General features: G+C 35.4%; 1 protein-coding gene across 4 annotated transcripts in view; it reads left to right on the top strand.

Moving 5' to 3' along the window:
* Positions 1-23,295, top strand: part of Rspo2 (R-spondin 2) — a 131,978-nt gene that overhangs the window by 84,957 nt on the left and 23,726 nt on the right. For 3 of the 4 annotated variants that reach the window (XM_074069054.1, XM_074069053.1, XM_074069052.1), the window contains one exon: positions 62-250. In XM_074069054.1, coding sequence (XP_073925155.1) covers positions 62-250 — 189 coding nt within the window. The remainder of the gene's footprint in view (positions 1-61; positions 251-23,295) is intronic. The other variant, XM_074069055.1, reaches the window with a different exon arrangement.

Here is a 23,295-nt window from a genome sequence, read left to right as displayed (position 1 = left end):
GATGTCATGGAGCAAATGGATACCAAATATTATCTGTCTGCATTTTTTAAATTCTTTTTAGAAGGATGTGAAGTTGGTCATTGGAGTGAATGGGGAACTTGTAGCAGGAATAATCGCACATGTGGATTTAAATGGGGTCTGGAAACCCGAACACGGCAAATTGTTAAAAAGCCAGCAAAAGACACAATACCATGTCCAACTATTGCTGAATCTAGGAGATGCAAGATGGCCATGAGGCACTGTCCAGGAGGTAGGCTTGAATAACCACTATCATGTGCTGTGTGCATTCTGAATTCTGCCCCTCCCTCCACACCCTGCCTTTCAATAAAAGTTATTTATCCATGAAGGAAACCTGATAGTAACATTGGAGAGGAGGCACCTTCTACTTACGTAGAAGCAAATGGCTGAATTGTGATGACTATAAAGTGAACATTTCATTTACTTTCATGACATTTTAAAATAACTTGAAAGATTACTTTATAAATGCACTTTCTAAAATAAGATTTCTAAAAATGTGGATCAGAATTTTTTTCCTTTCTTTTTTTTGTAAATGTACCATAAAGCTGGTTCTTGTGAAATCGGGCCTTTGCAGATGTTGCTCTGAGGAAAACAGCCAACTCGCAGTTGAGAAGAGTTTAGATTAGAAAGGTTTATGGAATCTGTAAAATCCTTTGCGTTGTCACTAGTCGAAGATGACAACTTAAAATAAACTTGCCCAAACACTGGGAGGAATAAACACTGTCTTAATGTTACTACAATTAGCCATTTCTCTTTGTTTTGATAATAATTTGTAGAAAACAGCTACTGGTATGTGTGTATTTATACAACTCTTTGTAGTAATTGTGCTGATTTGCAGTCATTATTCTGTAATAACAGGATTAGGCCCATTTAGAAATTAGGAGAAGAGCACATAGCTAGGTGCTGGCTGAAGCAGCATCAGTTTGTTGAAATGCAATTATTAGCACTATCTCTTAACACAGTCATCACTGGTCACCATTTATTATATCACTGTCAGATGCTGCATTGTCACAAATGAAATTGGGCTTTTTTTTTTTTTAGTTCACAAAATAGAAAAGCAAAAAAAAAAAAAAAAAAGAAAGAAAGTTATGTTTGGAAAACTGACCTATAAAATAATCCAAACTTTTGTTTGCCAGCGTTCTTTCTGTTGACACATAGTTTTGTAGCTTTTTTTACTATTATACCTCAGAAAGACAACATGTATCTGCTTAAAATGGGTTTACATATACATTGTGCTGCCTCATAGAGAATGTCTATGATCCATGGAGAAAGACAAAATTTTGAAGACTTAAAGACTCCAGTCAGCTTTTGAGAACTATTAGGGCCAGGTTCAGAAGCTACTATTAAGAAAGCAGCTTTTCCTCTTGAATTAGTTTTGCTTTTGCTTTTCCTTACTGGGTCTTTGTAACAAAGTTTTTTTGGGTCTGCTTTTCAGTAACAAGGATGGTTTTGTTCACCTAAACTGGGTATTTTTCAGTCAAAATATAAGAAATATTTTCTTACAAAACTAATAAGCTGCTTCTTGGATAGCTGAGAGCATTTAACCTGCAACCTTCTGCCTAAAAACAAACCTGATGTAGTCAGGTATTGGAAAGAAAGACTTTCTTTGTTGTATATTGTTTGTATAACCAGCCCCTCCCTCAATTCCTTTTCCAGAAACATGGTCCCCCAATTGTGGTTTACATTAATAGCAAAAATTAAACTGAAAATACTCATGTAACAAACATGCTTATATGTAACAAGAGCCAACACATACCCCTCCCCTCTAAAACTCTTTATTTTGACCTACCTCTAGTCTTGCTGGAGGTTTTTGTGGATAACAGCTATATTGTTAACCATAACGTTTATTGTATTTGTACTTGTTTATGCTGCTAACTGTATACTGTCTTAACAGAGCATACCTGGCACCATTGGCAATTTAAATTTTGCCCCCCTCCAATTTGCTTATGCCTGATTTATTATTCTATTTTTGACGAGTAAACCAGCAATTGGCTCTGACTTAATTTGTATTTATGTTTTACCAAGTTTTGTCTATTTGGTATTGCTCTAATTTCTTTATCTACATTTTCAGTTTAATGATATTTTATATAACCTTCAAATTAAGTTGGTTTTCAAAATTCTGTTAGAATTTGTTTTATTGTTTTATTAAAAGGGAAGTAGAAGTAATCATTGAGAGGAATGGCAAATTACTATGTAATAAAATAACTTCTGTTTACAAACGTGGAAACAAAAACTAAGAAATTGCTTTTGGAACTTGACTACCAGTTGATAAAAATTGGCATAACTTCCAGTGAAGTATCCCACCTTGCCTCAGGTGACAGAGGGAAAAGTTCCCTTCTTCAATAGGTCATGGTGATTAATGAAAGAATGGAGAATAAAACCACTTTATCCCTCTTACATCTTGATTTGATTTTGGTGATCTGCTTTGACAAACCATGCAAAAATGTAAGTCATAATCAGGTTGGGAATACAGGCATTTTTCAGATCTTTTCAACATATGTATGGATTTTTCTCCTGTTGGAGCCAATCTTAACCTGATTGCATTCAAATGCAGCCTTAATATCCTTCACACTAAAGCAGCGGCACATTAAAATCAGCTGCTTTTGATTACTGAAAGGCATGAGTTAGAGGTCAACATAATGGAATAGTCACTAAGTATATAAGATGTTACACTGAAAGCTATTAAATATGAGAAAATAAATGAATTTAGAGTAAAAACAAAAAAAAGACAGTGCAATGATCTAGCCTATTTTTTCCTTAATTGTCATATATTGTTTAAGAAAGAAGAATATTTCAGGTATTTCTTTAGTAGTGGATTTATTTGTACTTGAAGTTCTCAGTGTTTATTTCCCAAGTTTTCATTTAGATCAGTTATCTTTTCTTCCATTTTTGATGAAACCTGCAGTATTTCTTGGATTTCCCCAACACTCATTCTTGAGAGACCTGCTCTATGATCTGGGTCTCTGTATCCTGTCAATGTATTACTTCTGTGGCCCCTGGCAAGTCACTTAACCTTTCTTGGCCCCCATTTCCTCAATTATAAATTGAAGGTATTGGTGTGGGTGATTTCTAAGGTCCAGTGTAGTTCTAAACTCCAATGATTACAGGATTAATTGCTGAAAAGTATGGGTGAATTCTGTGGTTGCAATATATACGGTTGGGGAAAGAACTGGAAACCCAAGGCCACTAAATCACAATCAAAGAATGGACCATTTTCCCAGTAGCTGCTTCATGTAACTGCTAAGCCTTATGCATCTGGTGACTTTTATCCTCCTTCTTTAAGAACTGCTTGTGTAGTAAACCTTGAAAGACTAAATTGAATTCTTTTAAAACATACATGTGATCTGTAGTTTAGCTACCAATAAAACAGAAGTCTGCAGAAGGAGAAAAGGAAAACAAGAGGGGATCATAAAAGGCAATAGAGAAAGGGCAGTGAGTAAAGCAACTATGGGAAATAAGTAGAAAGAAAAATGGATTACTTAAGAGCGAAGGCTGTAACTATTGCATTTATAATCATCTCTCTCCTCTTCCCATTCCCTGAGTACCCTGATTAATAGCATTAAGCTTGTTTGGGTTAAGTCTATTAATATAAACCTGTTGTGATTAATTTTATTAATATATAACTCAAAAGTTTAAACGGAAAGACATTATCTTAATAATAGAAATCTTAATAGAAAAGATAAACATACTACTGTCATATATTTAAATGACAAACAAAAATAAAATCCTGGTTGCTGAGGTATACTGCTGGAGGAGGATTCTCTACAGGACAAAATGTGTCATCTGTAGGTATCTGTAGTCTTCTAACTCTTTCACAGGATTGGCCAACATTATGTTTTCAGCCTGAAATAATCTTTCTTATCTACATGGAAGCCCCTCATTATTTTATACATTCCAAAGATACTTGTTGAGCACTGTTGTGTACTATTCATTTGTCTAAGTATAGAACTAAAAGAATTCTTTTCTAGAAGGAATAATTGAAATAAAGAAGTGAATGGAGCTGAGAGCTGGTAGCTCACATCTATAATCTTAGCTACAAGGGAGGCTGATATCAGGAGGATTATGGTTCAAAGCCAGTCCAGGCAAAAAGTTTGTGACACCTCATTTCAACCAGCAGCCTAAAACAGGAGGATTGCAGTCCTGCTAAAAAGTGAGATACTGTCCCCAAAATAACTAGAGAAAAAACGGCAGGATGTATAACTCAAGTGGTAGAGTTCCTGCCCAGCAAACCCAAAGTCCCAAGTTCTAACCTCAGTACCACCAAAAGAAAAGTGAATGGATGAGCATATATAATTTTGTGGAGAAACAAGGGCTGTGAAGAAAAATAAGACAGGACAGGGAACTAGGAGATGGGCTGGGTATAGTATTTTATGTCATGTGTTCAAGAAAATTGTAGAAGTGACATTTATTCAGAAATCTGAATGAAGATTTCTTAAATAGCTAAGATAATTTTTTTTAGCTATTTACTCAATGACTACTTCTTGTGAATATCCTTGATTCTGGTGCCATACTTAGAGAAGAAGGATCCGAGTTCCAGGGGGGCTCTGACCTGTGTAAGGAGATTCATAACAAGTTACTAGAATAGAGCCAAGAGTAGGCCCAGCATCTTGCTGCTTAGGAAGACCAAGTTTTCCTTGTTTCCTATCATAAAGATCAGAGATAAAGCCATGGCTTTATCAAAGTACATCAAAGTACCCAACTTTGAATTATTTCTTCCTCCCCACAAAAATCATTTTATTTTTTTCTACAAGTACTTTTAAAAATAACACCCTGGATCTTCATTGCCTCCTTGCATCTTGCAGTACAGAATAAATAGGGACATGAACCCCAAAGATCATTTCATAAATGCCAAAGCACTGGGCTGGTAGCTTTGCTGCCCTTATTATGGTCCCCTTCTTTAATGTTATTGTCATCGGTCCTCAGTTTAGGGAAACATTGTGGCTATGAGATTGTTTTTTCCATCCTTTGTCCTTCAGAGTCAGCCCTCTGAATGAGGCTGCCTGGCACTGAGCTATACTCAACATTCATCTCTAACATTGCCCCTCGGCCTACAGATAAGCTTTAAGTGACCTGCATTCCACAGCCACCTATGTTAGCTGTGTGCCTAGTGTGGGTTTTCTTTTATGCTTGTTTATTTCTGACACATTTCAGCAAGCAGACCCTTAAACTAATAGATGATGCTCTGACATATACTCAATGGCTTTCTGCCTTTTTTTCTCATGGTTACCTCAGCTCACTGTATTTCAGTTGTTAGAAATCATATAGTATAACTGTTGAAACTCTAGTCTTTTTTTTTTAGTAATGTGCAAAAATTTAAATATGAAACCTGCTACTGGATACAATTTCAATTTGTAAACAACTCATTCCTCTTAAAGAAATATCACCTGATGATTATCTGCTTTATGTTTCAGTAGTGGCTCTTGGTAGGAAACAAAATATTATTTAGCCACTTAGAAACTTAATCTCTGCAAACATCTACTTTTAAAGACCTCTCTTATCTATGTTTTCTGTATATAAAAGGACAGCAACATGTGGACTCAGTATTAGATAATATAAGTAAAGATGGTTGTAGATTGTGATAGATTGAACAGAGAGCAGGAAATAAGCACATTTTCAGTAGGAGGGTCAAGAAAATATGCTTTAGACATATGGTCTTTATTTCTGTACATTTTGTTTACATTTGAATTGCAATTTATGTGGTCTGCTTTATACATGCCAACCTTAAGAGCAGTTTGAAAGAGAGAGGATGAGAGAAAATCTCTTTTCTTTTGAAAATTTTGGACTTTGTCAGGAATGTCAGGTTAAAATTTTTATATGGAAAAGTAAACATCTAACAGAATTTGTGTTGCCCTGTTGTGTACTATGCACAATACTTTTTTTGAGAAATCAGTCATTTATGTTAGTTATTTAAAAAAATAATGCTTATTTTTATTTTTAGTGATTATAAACTGGAAGAGTTACCCAAAGCAACCACTTTGTGCTGATTATGTAAAGTTGCTATTTAAAAAAGATCCACCTGCCTCTGAATGTTTCTCTTAGTGAAGTGTGTGAAACTCCTGCTTTAAGGGCTTAACAGTGTCTTAGGAAGTATCCTTTCCTGCTCCCTACTCCCTCCCATCCCTTGCTTTTTAATTTTTAATATTTTTACTTGTTCCTGGAAAATGGGTAGAGCATGACCATTGGTTTCTGGTGGTGGTGGTGTGTTTTTGCAATGACTTCTGTCATGTTTAATACATAGCAGAGGGTAAGGGCCTCAGGCATGAGGAATGTGGCTCCTATAGTGGACGTAGAGGTCAGGAAAACTAAGTGCAGTCTTGGGCAGAGACATGGACATAGACATGGAAATTCCACTGTGGAGCATTCATAACATCGAGTCCAATGTCAGAGAAGATAGTTGATAATTAACTTTTCCCAGTTTCATTTTAAGCCTGTCTTGGTGCCAGCCTTGCTTGGCAGAGCAAACAGGGAGTGAGGGGGCAAGTGAAAGACGTGTACCTTTGTGCCATTCTCTAAGCTTCCCATCTGGAATCTCTACTAGCCCCACTTAATTATCGTCTGGGGCAGCATGTCCTAGTCTCTTTTATGGGTACTTGTAAAAAGAATTTCTCAACTGCATATGCCACCGAAGGCCTGAAGTCCTATGCGTAATAAGGCAAAGACAGGAAAATTCCAAAGGGGCCTCTCTCTTAAGAATTTTGCTTAGCAGTAAGCTACTCAGATCTTAATGTAAAAGATGTAAAACCAATTTTACAGCACTCCAAAATAAAAATAACTTTAATAGGACACACATGGTGTCAGTGGTAGTTTTCCCCTCTTTATAAGAAAGCCTTAAGTAAAAATCCCCTAATGATTTCTTAGAACAACTTTTTCTCCTCATGGGACATCTCTCTGGGAACTGGAAATGGTGTTGATGAAAAGCAAACAGGCGGTTTGCTCGTTTGGATTTCCTGTCCTATGTCCCCAGCACTCACTGACCCAGAGCTTTACATGTGGATTCCCTCCAGGACCAGGAGGCAGAAAGAGAACATTTCAACGGAAAGAATGACAGAGTTTTACTAAAATCCTAGCATGATTCATGTTGTCATCATACAGAGGTGGCTAAGATAGTAAAACTATTTTGTATAACAGATTTGGCAAAAAAGTGATACCACTAACATAACCTGAAAATGTAGAGGCAATAGTTTTTACTATAACAACTGACCTGCTTATGATACTTGGGCCTATTACTTATTTGCATTAATATTATTTCTTAATGCTTGAGGATTTTGGAAATGAGGAGTACAAGATTTAACCTTGTCTAGTCAAGGGGCATTTAATAATTGATGCTATGCCCTTATATCCTACCCATTACTCAAAAGGACTCAGTGATATTGTAAAAAGGTATATGATAACATGGTAAAACAAAACAAAAAGTTGTAAAATATCAGAATCTAGAAAAACTTAAAGTAGAGTGAGAGCTCAGGACTGATAAATAGGCCAAATGGATCTACCTTGATTGAAAAAAATTTGAGCCAAAATTTTGACTTTGGGTTTGATACCAGGCAAAGAGAAAAAAATAGATGCCATTCTTTCTATCTGAGGTTAAATAAATGATTAATTATAAATATAATACTGATTGAATAACAACTTTTGGAAGAGAAATTACCATATACATTATATATATGTATATAATAAATATACACAACATATTTGTGTATTCACAGATATGCATATATACATGTGTGTATATATATATATATATATATATCCCAACTTCAGACACATTGATGTATTTGCACATTTGTGGAAGAAGCAGAACTTCACAGAATTTGGGAAATTAATGATAATTCTCACAAAAAATATTCTAGTTTCACAGGGGTTCAAATACTAAACATATTTCTATAATATTACACAAACTCCTCAAATGAAGAATCACATCCAGGGCAATGGGTCATGTGGTAGACAATGCCTACAACAGTTTCCATGTTACATCCATATTTCCAGAAGACAAAAGGAAGCTTGGTATTCATGCCTCAGTGAAAGTGAAAGGTTTATAATCATGAAAATGACACAATAGAGGTATGAGTAATGTAGAAGCAGGACTATATAAGTGGAATCATTCATAGAGTCTTTTAGTGAGTAGTGAATATATTTGGAACTTTGTGCTACCTAGAGAATCTAGAAAATGTGCAAATATATCGCCATAGGTTAAGATGCCCTGCAAACTTCTCAGTAAATATGGTGTCATTTTCTTTTCTCCCTCTACTTCCCCTTCTTTCTCCTCTTTTTTTGACAAGGTCTTATGTGGCCCAGGCTACTCATGAACTCGTGATCCTGTGGCTACTAAGTGCTAAGATTATGAGTGTGTGCCACTATACCTGACTCAATTTCTAGATAGTAAGATATATTTAAATAAGATCAGGAATTACATATTTGGAGGCAGTTATTTTTTGGTGATTAACTTAAATCCTTCAGTAATATTTTAAATAACTTTTTGTGATTTTTATTTCTTCTCCAAAGCTGGCCTTGGATCCTCTTAATCTGTATCAAAATTATTTGTTATGAGAGAAACATGTGGGTTTTGAGTAAATACTGAGTTTAACTGGCTTTATTAAAATATGTTGTAAAGTGCCTTCTCATTTCTCTTTTGAACATAGATAATCCACTGTTGGAGCTGGTATTCTAAGCTGTGAGTTTTCTATTACTCTGTCTATGGATTCATTAAATCTATTACTTAAACCATCCTTTACTTCCTATATCCTAAAGAAATAAACAAATTTGGAAGAGAGAGTAGTACAAAAAAAGAATTTGTGGTCTAGTTAAGGAAGAAGAAAATGCACATTACAAAATGGTGAAAGAACCAAAATTGAGCCTTTAAATGTCAAGTAAGTATTGTTACAGGCTATGATATTATAGGAAAAAAAGGTATTAGTTTTTAACTGTTACGTCCAGGAAATATTTTCTGAAGAGTAAAACTAAAAACTAGGAGGGGTAAGCAAAGTCGTCTGAGTCAAGGGTACATTGTGAAGAGGGATGTAGAACCCAAAGTACGCTCATGCATCCAAGGAAGGGGGCGCAAACATGCCTGGCTAAAGTTACGTTTGCGAATGGCAGTCATAGACATTCACAGCAAAAGGTTTAAGTTGCAGTCTGACTGGAAAGTGTGTCCAGGGAGTGAAGGAGGATCTTGGACTTGTACACTGTGGAGAGGATAGGATGCTTCTGAGAAAGCAGGTGTATTAGTAGAAAGTTTATTGAGGATACAAGGAACTGAATGCTACATTGGTAAATTGTAAGAGGATAAACTGTTCATGTGAGATTTGAGACCCAGCATTGAGCAGAGGCTGATTTTAATGGGAGAATTACCAGAGAATACTTATTGTTTCTGATGTTTATGCATTTTTCTGTTTGCTTGCTTTTCTAATGAGTGCAGGATTTTGTTTTGGCTTATAGTCTGCTGTGACCCCTCTATCTCTCTCTGCCAACTTTCTAAGCCAGGACATTCCTTAGTTTATATTTGAGCAATTCTTTCTCTTTCTTTTTTTTTTTTTTTTTAAATCTAGGCACAGTTTGTTTTCACCTTAAGTGAACTATATATGTTTCTAACTATTAGTTCCATTTGCCATTTACCAAGATCCTTGGATGTATTTTTCTATTTTGCCATATTAACCTTTTTAATGGGTTTCCCTTTACAATGCATTTTCTTAAAAAACACAAAGTATTATTTAAGTCAAAGATGAAAATATTCCTCCAAGGCCCAATTTCAATTGTGCAATCTAAGATGATCTTACCTAGCCTGTTGGTAACCAGCAGCTGTCTGGAGCACTGAGTTGAACAGGAGAATTCTGAGTATAGTGCAGGTTCAGGGAAGCTGTATGGTTGTCACTTTGCAGTGTTTGTGGCAAGGGGTTCTTCACATTCTGTCCTATAACTCTTCTACTCAGTACTCTTCCAGCTGCCTTCCTCCCAACCTAACATATACTTGGGCATCTTTGGAAAACAGTTAAATGGCTTCTATTTTGTACCTCTTGTGATGGCAGATGCTTGTATATTTGAAAAAACAGCACAGAAAAGTAATGAAGTTTTAAATTTGGTATATGCTGGCTGGCTATCTATTGCATAAATGATATCAAGTTAATTTCTGAAAGTGGTCATGTATAAAGTGGGGATAACATGTTATAGGATTATTGTGAGTAACAAGAGAACATGTATATAAATAAGTGAGTTATTGTTCTTCCCTCTCCCTTTGCTTTTAGCCTATTTTGTGGCTTTAGCTATCATTTGCATATGAACTAACTTCTTGTTTAGCTACAATTTCACAGATTCATTCACTGGTTGGCTTCTCTCCCTAGATATTCTCCCAGTTTACCATAACTAATACATAACTTACTGTCTTTCCAAAATCTCCTTTACCTATCCATTCCACATATATCACTAACCTTCCAGTTACCCAGACTCCCAGACCTGAATTTGAATCTCTTCCTCACCTTCAGAGAAATCAGGACTCAAATCTTTGCTCAACCACCTAAAAGTGTGCAAACTTGACAAGTTTACCTAATCTATGTAAGCTTCACTGTCAGTATCTGGGTTCTGAAGATAGTAACACAATTCTGTATAATAAGGTTGTCATGTGGATTAAATAACACCATTCCTTCTTTGCCTGGAACAGAGTGAAGGATCAGAACATGTGTGTGTGTGTATGTGTGTGTGTGTGTGTGTGTGTGTGTTTTAAAATTACTACCCATGCAATCTTGTTTTTCAATTTTCTCTACTTGAAGCATTTTATTCTTGCATTCTGATTAGCATAAGGCCTCATACAGAGAAAGCCTCTCATGTTGCAAGGGATAAAAATTGCAGGATGAAAGTTACAGGACAGATTGACAGTGACTGAGAAGTGATAGAGAAGAATCCAGACCTGGAGTCATGTGTAGATTGAATAAGTACAAGAGTAGAGAGTGAAGAGAGATGATAGACTGAGGAAAAGTATGATAAAATGGGATGTGTCCAAATTAACATTTATGTTAAGGGGGAAAATCTATTTGAACCAACGTATATTTCAGGGAACAAAAGAGCAAAAATATGGGCAAAAACAGTAGAAATAAGGAGAATGAATGAACTCAAGAAATAATTCAAAATCATAATAAGTTACCAAATTGAGTCTCATGCATGAACCATTGCTTAAAGAATTTTAGGTTGACTGGACAATGGTCACAGGGAAGAAGTCTTTGATATTCTTGGGTGATGCATTTATAAGCCTCAAGCCTAGGTATGTGAATATTCACTAAGAAGTTAAAGCATGGGGTAATATCTGATGTGTAGTTTATAAAAAGTAAATTCAACTCATAGGAATGCAATGAGCATAAAGTTAGAATATGAGTACAAAAGTATAACAAATTCAGTAAATGTGTATTACCTGTCTATATCCAAAGGAATTTTTGATTTCGAAATTCAGTTCCTAAAACCCATTGTATATTAGCAGTTAAATCTTGATGTGAGAAGGGACTTACAAAAGGACGATCTATACCTATGTTCAGTGGTGTTAAAATTCGATTATATGCAACACATCACTGTATATGCATTTTTTGCTGGGCTTGGAGGATAGTCCAGAAGGCAAGGATCTGTCTCTCACTCTGTGTTGTACAAGATAGATTTCTTTTTTTTTATATTTTACATTTTGGAGGTACTAAATGTATGAATTTTCTTTTGAAGAAATCATGTCTTCCTATGAAACACAGCTTCAAGATGAACTCATTTGCATGCCTTCCTTTATAAGTTAGAAATTAAGGTGCCTAGAGGCTAAATGAATTCTTTATGATAAAGGTACATAGTAGAAGCAAGGCTTGGTTCTTGCTTAGACATTAGACTTAGGCTCTTCCACTGATAATACCCTTATCGTGCAACCTATAGTAATCCCTGGGACATGCTCAGAGATAATGCAAGTAAGATTTTTCATCTAGGAGGATTTAGCCTCTTATTTTTGCAGCATTTCCTTTCAAAATAGTGCCATGACACTTAACATTGATTGAATTCAGTAATATACCTCCTATTTGTAGTATACTCTGCAGGATAAATTAAATGTTTACAGTCTTTCCTTGAGTTATAAAAATCATGTGTATTTAAATATGGTATAGGGTAGACAGCACATGACATGCTCCAAAGTTTAATTCATCTTGGACTGCCTTTTCAATATTTTACTCAGAAGTTACCTTCCTTTGTTCTAGGAGAAAATTCTCACAGGTCTTCATATATTTTCTCACCTTTTGGTGATACAGTCCTATGGTCACTTTTAGTCATTGATAAAGTCTCAATTTTGTTATTAGATTATCTAATCCAACATAACCAAAATTAGAAAACTGAATTAGTAATATGGCTTTGATTACTATTGTGGACTTTTAAATAGAAAATGGACAACAGACTTTGGCCCATTTGAAGGGTCTACTTTGCAAAATACCAAGTGCTTATACCTCTTTCTTGACAACTCTAGAGGAAATGAATGAATGATGAAATGAAATGGTAAAAGCAATTGAGTGCTAACCCAGGTAGGATGTTTCTTGTGTAGGTTCTCATCCCCTTCTCCCTCTTCTTTTCATCTAATGTCAAAAACTGTAGAAGGAAGCCACATGCCTCTGTCTTGCATCTGTGTGAAGATTTCTTGTCATATTCTTGATTTTTACATGTTTAGAGTGGTATTGCTAACTTGAGTAATTTAAAGTAATTCCTGTTTCAAATGTCAAGTGCTGTTACATTTCAGATATTCCTCTATTTGGTATAATTGTCAACCCTACATGTGCAGATTGACTTAATATAATCATCAAATGTGCTTTGAATTAAGTTACTTGGCCAGCTTCTATAGCGCTGTTTGAAGCATGTGCTCTGTTACCATTACCAGTTTGCTTCTACTTTACCGACACATAAGACCTGAATAACCCAAGAACCACTATGTGAAATCTTTCCACCAGGTGGATGACATATGAGCATATCTAGCTGCAAACTATAACATTGGTAGTAGCCTAATTTGAACCATCCCTTTTACAATAGCTTACATTTATTAAGAATTTGCCTAAAGGAGTTCAAACAAGGGTGGTGACTTCTTAAGCACTAACATTTTAAAAGTTTTTTTAACAATACAGTGTTCAAATTGCTGATATTAAATTTAACTGTCAATATTTAGTATTCCACAATAAGAATAATGTAACAAATGAATAAAAAAGACTGAATATTTGAAATTCGTGGTTATTTATGCTCCCTGCGCATTTGTGTATGCATGCATGAGAGTGATAATTAGTGGTTTCAGTGCTGTTTAGGGAAATGTTCTGTGTGGTACTGGGCGTTTTGTTTGACAGTTATCACGTTGTTTTCATTGTTTCTCCCCTTTTGTTTATTTCCCTGCTTCTTAAGCAGCCTGATGAAATCTCATCAGCCAAGTGGGATTGAATTTTGATGAGTGCCAAGTTGTTTTTATGAAATCTGGTGTAATTATCTTAAACTCTACTTTATTTGGCTTTAATGCTGGCATTTTCCATATTGAGAAAATTAGTGCATTTGTCTGCTACTGGAGATGGAAGTCCAGTAAGAAACAGATAGCTCAAAAAAAAAAAAAACCAAGCATAATTTAAGTTCATTTTATACCTTTGTTTTGAAACTAGCTTGTCTATGCACTAAAACTTTATTTTTAATGCTTAGCATCTGTTCCTTTTAACAATAACAAAATCAGAATGAATTATTAGGCAAAACTACCCTTTCCCTACAAAAGGAAATATATAGTTGCTGTTGACCAGAAAATAACTTTGGTGTCTTATCTGGATTTTCCAAAGAGGGGAAAACAGTCTATTTTATTTTAAATATGAGATATTTCATTTTGTCATGACTTTTAAAAAGTTTACCTCGTAGCTCTGTTTGGGGGGGTACCAAGCCAGTATTATGTAAGAGTTAAGCTATCCTAACTTTAGATCTTATTTTTGATACTTATGATATAGAGGAAATTAAGCTTACTGAAACATTATATAATTAAATTTTGTGATGACACTATTGTATCTCTTTGGAGATTATTATGTTAGAATGTCAAGAGATTTGGGTGTTAGATTATGGCACTGCAAACTGGGTTTTCGGAATGTCCACACTGGCTCAAATAAGACAGCTATTCACCAGGAAGCTCGTGCTGTCCCCTGGGCTTCTAAATCTAACTCAGATTGGAAGAGATAGCTTGTTTCCAGTTGGAATCTGGAATTAGAAGAGTAATTCTACTTTTGGAATAACCATTGGCAGTTTAGCCAGCTGTGGAGGGTCTTAGGAAGATGAAAACTTTCCTCGGGATACTTAGAGATTATTCTCTTGTTTATCTCAGTTTTCTGGTTTGAGTTGATTCTCCGAAGTTAGTACAGAATTATGCCCCCCCCTAAATCCTGGCATATAACATCCCCTATCTAAAACTCTTATAGATGGTGGCAGCTTAATTGAAGGCAGATAATTGAAGACAGTTCTTTGGCTCTCTGAGAAAGTTATATATGTTATGTTTCTTCAAAGTCATGTGCTTCCATATAACATAGTTCAAATGTCTTTCACTTTTTATGTTTTCTCATTGGTAGGTTTTCAGTGCCTATAACCTGATTTATTAATCACTAGCTACAAAGAATTTCCTAGTTTTAGTATGTTGTTTATAGAGTGTTTAATAAATGATTACTTCAAAATTACACCATTACTGAGTTTGGCTATGAAATCAAGCAGCTTTCTTTGTGTGAACACAAAGGGATCAGCAAAATGCTGACACTTCACTGGTTTAGATCTACTATGGTTTGAATGATGCCCAAATCCAATGCAAATGAACACTCATTGGAGAGGTATCTCTTAGTATTGTAAGTGTCATTTTATTTTATACTTTAAATATCCTATGATAGTTTTTTAAATTTCTGCTTAATGAAACATTTGGCAAAGCCTATCTAAATAAATTCTGTGGATAAAACCCCAAAACACAAACTAAAAAATGCTCTACATGTATTATGTATAATGTACATAAATTAGCTCTACACAAATAACTTCAGAATTTACTTTTTGCAATGATTTTTTATACTCATCAAGCTCTTGATGTTATCATCATAACCTATACCAAGGATATAATGAGGTTGTTGGAATACATAAATTGCCAGATTTTCATGTAGTTTGATTTAGAGCAAGACTACCACAGAAGGTAATTTCTAGATGAAGAATGTGGAGGGAATTCTAACACCTCTGTTCTGAACTTTGGCTCTTGGATCCTAACTCTGATCTATGTCATAACCCCAAACAAATCCCAAATAGTTATTCTAGAATCTGAAAATAATTGCTGTCATTTGGTATGAGGGTCCCCTGACTGACAGCCTTGAGAGAAATGAGTATAATGTTCACTAAATATGTTTTAAAATACATGTTTTTATTACAATGAGCATTTTATAAACCATAAGCTTTCATGAGGAAGTAATTCAAGATTTGAAAAGGTATCAAAGCTGCTACAATGAATATTTAAAGCAAGAACCAAATGCCAGCAGCAAGGAACACAGACATCATAGAAAAATGCTGATACCAATTGCTTGGGTTGTTCATTAAGGAGATATATTAACCCTTTCTAAAAAGACTTTATCAGATGGGAACTGTGATTGTTGTTTTCATCAGTAGCTAAAACACTTGAGTGTATTTGATTTTTCCATATTCATCCACTGTTTAAAATTTGCTTTTCACATAAAATGAATGTGCTTTCAAAATTGTGTCTGAAGGGGCTCTTCATATTTCCAAGTTTGTCCTTCCATACCCTGAATCTCCATTGCTTGCTGAACTCTGCCTCAGGAAGAAGTTGGTTAAGGCAGATGTGAAGTGGCCTTGGGCCAAGAAGCTATGAGAAAGTCTGGGAGCTAAAGCTTTCCTAAGAGAAACAGAACATCTGACTTCTTAATTAGAAAACTGCTCAAGTCCACACCTCAGTGCTGTCTCTTGAGACAACTAAACCAGAATCTAGGGTAGCTTTACTAGTGTTTTTCTTTTTTAAAACATACAATAAAAATGTAAAACCATAGCCAAGGGAGGATTGAAGGGTAAAGGAGTATGTCTCAAGGGATTGATAACAGGATTAGAACTTTGTAGAAATAATTTGCATTTCTGGCTAGTGTGTATTATAAAACACACATACTTAACTTGGTTCAAGTTATGAAACCTGGTGTTTTACATTTCAAGCTCCTTTTAGGCAAAATCCAGTGCTTTATTTGCTAAGCAGAAATGACCACCTCTGTGAGAACTTAAGAAGTAGCCCACAGTATAGGAAGATGTAGACTAGCATGGGAGAAAATCCACTTGAGAAAAAGCTCTTTCTTTAGCCATTTCAGTAGCAGAAGACAGAACTCCCTATAAATTTGATTTTTGGTAGGTGAAATCCAGATTATCTTATAATAGCATAACAAAAAAGCTTCCTGTAATAACTTCAGAATGTCTATATGCAGCTGTGTTGACCTATAGGACATCAATTGGAATCTGTAGGTATTAGAGAGTTCCTTAAAATTAACTCTAGTTCAAAGGTGATATTAGGCAATTATTTTTTAAAAAACACCTAAAATAAGCAATTTATTTGTAAAACAGCCCCAGAAAAATCAAAGATTTATTTCTAAGCTAATAAGACACAGTAGACTTTGAGATTCTAGAGAATTGTTTTCTTCTGTTGATAGGATGTGGGCAATGTGCTCACAGGTAACTTTCCTCTTCTGTCTCATGCTCCTGTAATTGTTGATGAGGTGCTTCTTGGGGGTCAGTAATACAAAGAGGACTATGACACATTTTTGAAATGTTACCACTTTCAGCAATTTAGCCTGTGCTTTTGAAAATGTTCTACATTTTGAGTTATTGAACAGCAAAACATAGATGCAAGCATAAGAGGCACAGTCTTAATGTGAATCTAACTTAATTATAATTGCCATGCTATATAATGCTCCCATAATAGCTCTTTCACCATTGTGCCCTCTGGTTTCATAACTTTTCAGTTGTTCTTCTCCCCTTTCTTCTTGCTGGGTAGTTTGTGATGGATCAGCTGCACCATCAGGGCCATCAAATGTATTCAGTTTTTGAAGCAAACACTTGATGGTTGTTGAAATATTCAGAGTATCTGCATGGGGGATAGTGGGGAAGGTTTCAAGTTTCTGAAACATTCTACAGAAAATGAAGTGATAACAGTTCCTGCCAGTGACCATATGACTCAATAACAACTAGAATTAAAAAAGTGTTTGTTTAGACTTGGCCAGAGTTAACAGCAAGCAAAAATCGTTACCTTATTTTTGTTCACAAACGTATTTGCTTTCTCTACCATCCCTTTTTTAATCTTCTACAGATACACTAGGCTTTCCTGGCACCTGGCTTCACCCTTGAAGAGATTTTTTTAATGTATTTTGTGCTAATTTAAAGCTATGTTTTGATACTATTCATTACAAACACAATACTAGTTTTTGGTGGTTTTTATTGTGCTTATTTTCATACATATATGTGTAACTCTGTAATATTCACCCTCCCTTCTCATCACCCTCTACTGTTTCTCTCCCACCAGCTGGTTCCTCTTTCCAAACAGTCCCTCTTTTACAATCATGTCACATTATTTCTTTAGTTCTAAATTTTACATATTAGCAAAAACATGCAGTATTTATCTTTTTGAGCTTAGCTTATTTCACTTAAAATTATCTCTAGTTTCATCCATTTTCCTTTAAATGACATGAATTTTCCTTTATAGCCAATAATTAAATACATATACCAATTTTCTTTATCCAGTCATCAATTCTTGGGTGCCTAAGCTGGTTCCATATCTTGGCTATTGTAATTAGTGCTACTATAAATATGTGTTCAGGTTTCTCTCTTGTATATTGATTTGCATTCCTTCAGATATATGCCCAAGAGTGGTATAGCAAGATTGTATGGTAGCTATATTTTTAGTTTCTTGAGGAACCTCCAATATGGCTGGACTAATTTACCTTTCCATAAACAGTGTATTAGGGTTCCTTTTTCCCAGCATCCTCTCAGCATTTGTTGTTTTCTTGATGATAGCCATTCTGACTAGGATGAGACTGAGTTTTGATTTCCACTTTTTTTATGGGTAAGGATGTTGACTGTTTCTTAAAATATTTGTTAGTCATTTTTACTTGTTTTAAGAACTGTTCAGTTCATTTGCCTTTTTTCAATTGAGTTATTTGTTCTTCTGTTTAATTTTTGATCTTTATATATTCTGGATATCAATCTTTTTTCCAATGAGTAACTTGCAAAGTTTTTCTCTCATTCTTTGGGTTGTCACTTGATTCTAGAAATGTTTTCTTTTGATGTACAGAAGCTTTTTAATTTGATACAATACCATGTGTCAATTTTTGCTCTTATATCCTTAGTGATTGGAGTCCTATTTAGAAAGAAATTTCCTATGCCTTCAAATGTTTTGTCTGTTTTTCTGTGGTAGTTTCACAGTTTTGTCTTACATTTAGATATTTGATCCAATTTGAATTGATTTTTGGACAGCATGAGAGAGATGAATCTAGTAAAGTTCTTCTACATGTAGATATCCAGTTTTCCCAGCATTTGAAGAGATTGTCTTTTTTTCCAACATGTGTTTTTGGCTTCTTTGTAAAAAATCAGATGACTGTAGCTGTTTGGGTTTATTTCTAGGTCGTCTATTCCATTGGTCTATATGTATATTTTTGTGCCAGAGCCATGCTGTTTTTGTTGTTATGGCTCTGTGGTACAATTTAAAAATCAGATATTGGGGTACTTGCAGCATGACTCTCTTTTTGCTCAGGATACCTTTGGCTATTTGGGCTATTTAATTCTTCCATATGAATTTTTGGATTAGGTGATTCTATTTCTGTGAAGAATGACATTGGGGTTTTGATGGGGATTACACTGAATATGTAGATGCTTTCTGCAGAATAGCCACTTTCACAATATTAATTCTGCCAATCCATGCACATGAGAGGTCTTTTCATCTTCTAACATCTTCTTCAATTTCCTTCTTCAGTGTTTTATAGTGTTCATTGTAGAGGTCATTCACATCCTTACTTAAGCTTATTCCTAAATATTTTTTGAAGCTATTGTCAATGGTTTCTTTCTCTGCCTGCTCATTGTCAATGTATAGAAAAGTTACTAAATTTTGTTTGTTGATTTTCTAGTCTGCTACTTTACTAAAAGTGTTGATCAAATCTAAGCATTTGGTTAAGAAATAGTAATATAGGTGGGGTGAATTTGATCAAGGTACATTGTATGCATGTTGTAAATATAATGAAGCCCTTTTGTATAATTATGCTAAAAAAAGAAAAAGGGAAAAAGCAAAGAAAAAGAAAAATCTCAGTTCCAATTTCTTATTACCACAATAAGCTATGCTGTAGCAGTCCAAGATAGATTGCCTCAGCTCATCAAAATTCTCTCCTCTTAGAGATTGCAGAATACATTTGGCACCAACATGTGCTAATATGATCTTTTGTTGTTGTTTAAATTCCTTCTCCCCTTGGCTGGTCAGATCTTTATTTTATTTAGGTCCCTAGGCACATCTGTCACCTGTTTCCTTGGAGGCTGTATGCCTCTGGGGAGGGGCTCTCTCTTACTGAACCTGTGCTTTGTGTTTTAGCTTCCACATACTGTCCACATACCTACAGCCACCATCAGGTGTTTACTCCAGAGAGTTGATGGGCTGATGAATTATGGTCTGTTTTATTGTATTTATTTATTTTCACAATGTGGGTGGGATATTACGGCTTTAATAAATGACCTTTTGTGCTGATAGTGTTGTGGACAGAGAAAATGTATGTTTTGAAAGAAAATGTTTCTTTTCAATGTGTTTAGTAATTCTGAAGGAATTCATAAATGAGAAGTTTAAGATAATATATTCTAAGGAGAACATCTGCCTAGGAAAAGGGTGGGTAGTGACAGGGCTGACATTACTTGAGCATTTCTGGGTTCATTTTAATTTCTTCTGAATAATTTCAAGTTCTGAATTGACAACTTTAGTGTAAACAGGCAAGAGTTTATTTAATAAATATGCAAGAAAGTATTGCAAAATAAAAATTTCTAGTTTAAGTTTGTAAAAATTTTAGTTGAGTTTTTAGTGTGGCAATAAAACTGATTCTATTAAATATTTCCTATTCTAACTTGAAAGTTAAATTCTGAGGGCACCAAATTTCTCTGTTACAAGAGCGTTTGATAGCGCATTGCTGTCCTGCAATCTCATTTCAAGAATTCTACTTGAATTCTAAGCAGGCATACAAGAAAATTTAAACATTTCATTTTTTTATATATACATATTTTTACAGTACTGGGGCTTGAATTCAGGGACTACACTTTGAGCTACTCCACCAGCCTCCCCCCTCCCCTGCCTTTCTTATGATGGAATTTTTCAAGATAGGGTCTCACAAACTATTTGCCTGGGCTGGCTTTAAACTGTGATCTTCCTAATCTCTGCCTCCTGAGTAGCTAGGATCACAAGCATGAGCCACCCACTGGCACCCGGCTATATACTTCATTCTTACTCCCTCTGTATGTGTACATATATGAGCAGAATGAATATTTTCTTGTTGCTGAAAATTCTGGGGCATGGGTTCTTCTTGTAATCTGGATCAAACTCATTTGATGAAGTACCTACTATTAAAATTCTCAATGAGAGCTACTTTATAAAGTCATAATATAGAATTGCAAATTTAGAGATTTAGGCATGAGTATTTTAGTGTCTCTCTTGTGAATTACCTTCAGTTCCTTGATAGGCATCTCCTATTGATGGTTGCCCCAATATCACATTCTGGGGACTCCACTGTTGGCCGGTTCCATCTGTTTATGTATTTTTCCACCCTCAAGTGATGTGAGGGATAATAGCAAAGGAAGCAGTAGAACGAACAAAAGATCTGAACTGGTCTTTGAGCTGAGGCTTGTTAACTGTGTGGTATGTCTCTGATACTGTTATTCTTTTTTGTAAAGTGGAGGTAGATTACGGAAAATATGGTGCAGGCTTCTGAGATTTAAAGGGGAATACAGGGTCTATACATGGCAAGCATTTTCTCGGTATTCATGGTTGTTTCTATCAGTGTGGGTGGAGCAGCTCTATCCTGGGTAGCTTGCCAAGACACTAGGGCTCTTTAGAGAAAGTAGGTAGTAGTGTTCCAGATTCTCAGCAACTTGGTTGGACAGGCAAATGTAGGTCCTATATCCATGAGTATAAGAGAGACCATCCCACCATTTGGTAGAGCACTATGTTGTGACCCTGCTGGGTCAGTCCCAAACCTTTGTGTCTCTTGTTCTTCCCACTTACTTGGGTTACTGGCTCCACTGGCTTTGGCAATAGTCTCTACTCTCTACATTTGAAGACCTGGTCATAGTTTCCTGAGGAAAGATAAAGATTGTTCATAAATCCAGGACCCAGTAGGAACCCATGAGATTGCAAAGGTCTAATCTGAATTTTTAGATTGCATCCATTTTGATCTTTATTTCATGACGATGATTAACTTTCAGGTTATTAATAAATTTTTTCTCTTTTTTTGATGATGCTGGAGTTTGAACTGAGGGCTTTGCCCCTGCTAGGCAAGTGCTCTACCACTTGAAACTTGTCCCTAGTCCATTTTGCTTTAGTTCAGATAATTTCACTTTTGCCTGGGACTGACCTGTGGACTAGGATGGTGATCCTCCTACCTCTGCCTCCATTGGTGTAGCTGGGATTACAGGCATGTACCACCATGGCAAAGTTGACTTTTGAGATAGTTTTGTCAAGTCCTTTGCCAGGGCCAAGGACAAGGTCTTTAATTTTTAGGTGCATTGAAATGAATCCAAAGTTGTACCAGAAATTCTGAATTTATAACTTGTACAATGATAGTTTTAGCTTCTGTTCTTATCTTCCAAGCTTTCTAAGTCTTTAATGGCAGCTGCTAAAGTAATAGAATTAAGAACATGTCAACTTCTTTGTGAAAATGAATTTGAAAATATTCCTTTAAAATATGTCTAGGGGCAAAATTTGGCATACGTGCTCCCCTAGAAATCTGGATTTTGTCATTTTTTTAGGGTTGTTAATGTGGTGATACTAATAACATGTTTTACATGTATATGTCTGTATATATTTTCAGTTACATATGTATGTATGTATTTTAAATGGGCAATAAATTTAAGACCAGCATTTTCATGAGCATAGAAATAAATGAAAGAGAATGGGTAATTTAAATACATGCTTGTTTCATATGAGTATATATAAGATCTCTTTGGCTAATTTCTTTTTTAAAAGTTGACTATTTTATGTGATCTTCTGTTTACTTTTATAGTATGTACATGAAGTAGGTTGCAGGACTAGAAAAATGATTCCTTCTGATTTTTATACTGATAGTGATATTGTTAAACTCAGGATTGCATCAATCAGGTGTGGTGGAAGGGAAAACTCAATTGGGCTGTTTTCACGAGAAGGTAGCATCATGACTATTTGCTTTTCTGTAATAGAATATGATAAGCAGGCTCAGGAAGATAACTGCAGCCTTGGTTTTCTGGAGGCACAGAGAGATGCCCCCCTTCTTAGTATCTATCCATCCAGTCACTCATATGAAATAAAGATGGAGAGTGTGCACTAATTACTCTCTTAGTTACTTGATTGCTCTCAATTCATCCCTTCTAGGACTTCAAAGTCTTCCAATCTAACTCATTGAGGTGCTATGTAAACCACAGACAATGTGGAGAAGTGTTTTCACAATCTTAGCTGATCCCCTTGGCCAGCTTGATCTTCCTGGTACCCAGCTCTCTTTCTCTCAGCTCTTTCTCATTCTGCACAGAGTTACTCTAAGCTTAACTATTTATTCTCAGATGATAATGTTCATTTATGGAAGATAATTGAAATAAACTCCCTCACCTTTCTTCCTGTTTGTGTATCTTCAAGCATTATATCTGCTTGCACTCTCTTAAAGAACATACCACCTTTTTTTTTTTTTTCTGTTTTGGCAGTGCTGGGGATCAAACTTTAGGCAAGTGCTCTACCACTGAGCCACACTCCTGAGTTCCAGAAGTCTACCCTGGGTGCTCCTTGATCTTAATCCTTCTCCAGGAAGACCTTGATTTCTGTTCTGACCTTCTCTTTATTACATTTTCCTCCTCTTCTGTTTCAGCTTCTTCTCAGGACCTCCTAGTTCCTGACCTTGACATTCATACCTATATATTCATTCCATATATACTTCAAATTCAAAATATCTAAAATGACTGGTAATTCTTCTGTCACAGAGGTTATTTAACCTGCTAGCAGGTATCATCTCCATATTTCCTAATCTCTATCATTCTTATTTGGGCACTAGCCACTTGAATCTA

The sequence above is a fragment of the Castor canadensis genome, chromosome 3, assembly GCF_047511655.1.
Source record: "Castor canadensis chromosome 3, mCasCan1.hap1v2, whole genome shotgun sequence".
NCBI lineage: Eukaryota > Metazoa > Chordata > Mammalia > Rodentia > Castoridae > Castor > Castor canadensis.
Note: the sequence above shows the minus strand (reverse complement) of the source record. Positions and strands in the feature narration are given on the sequence as shown.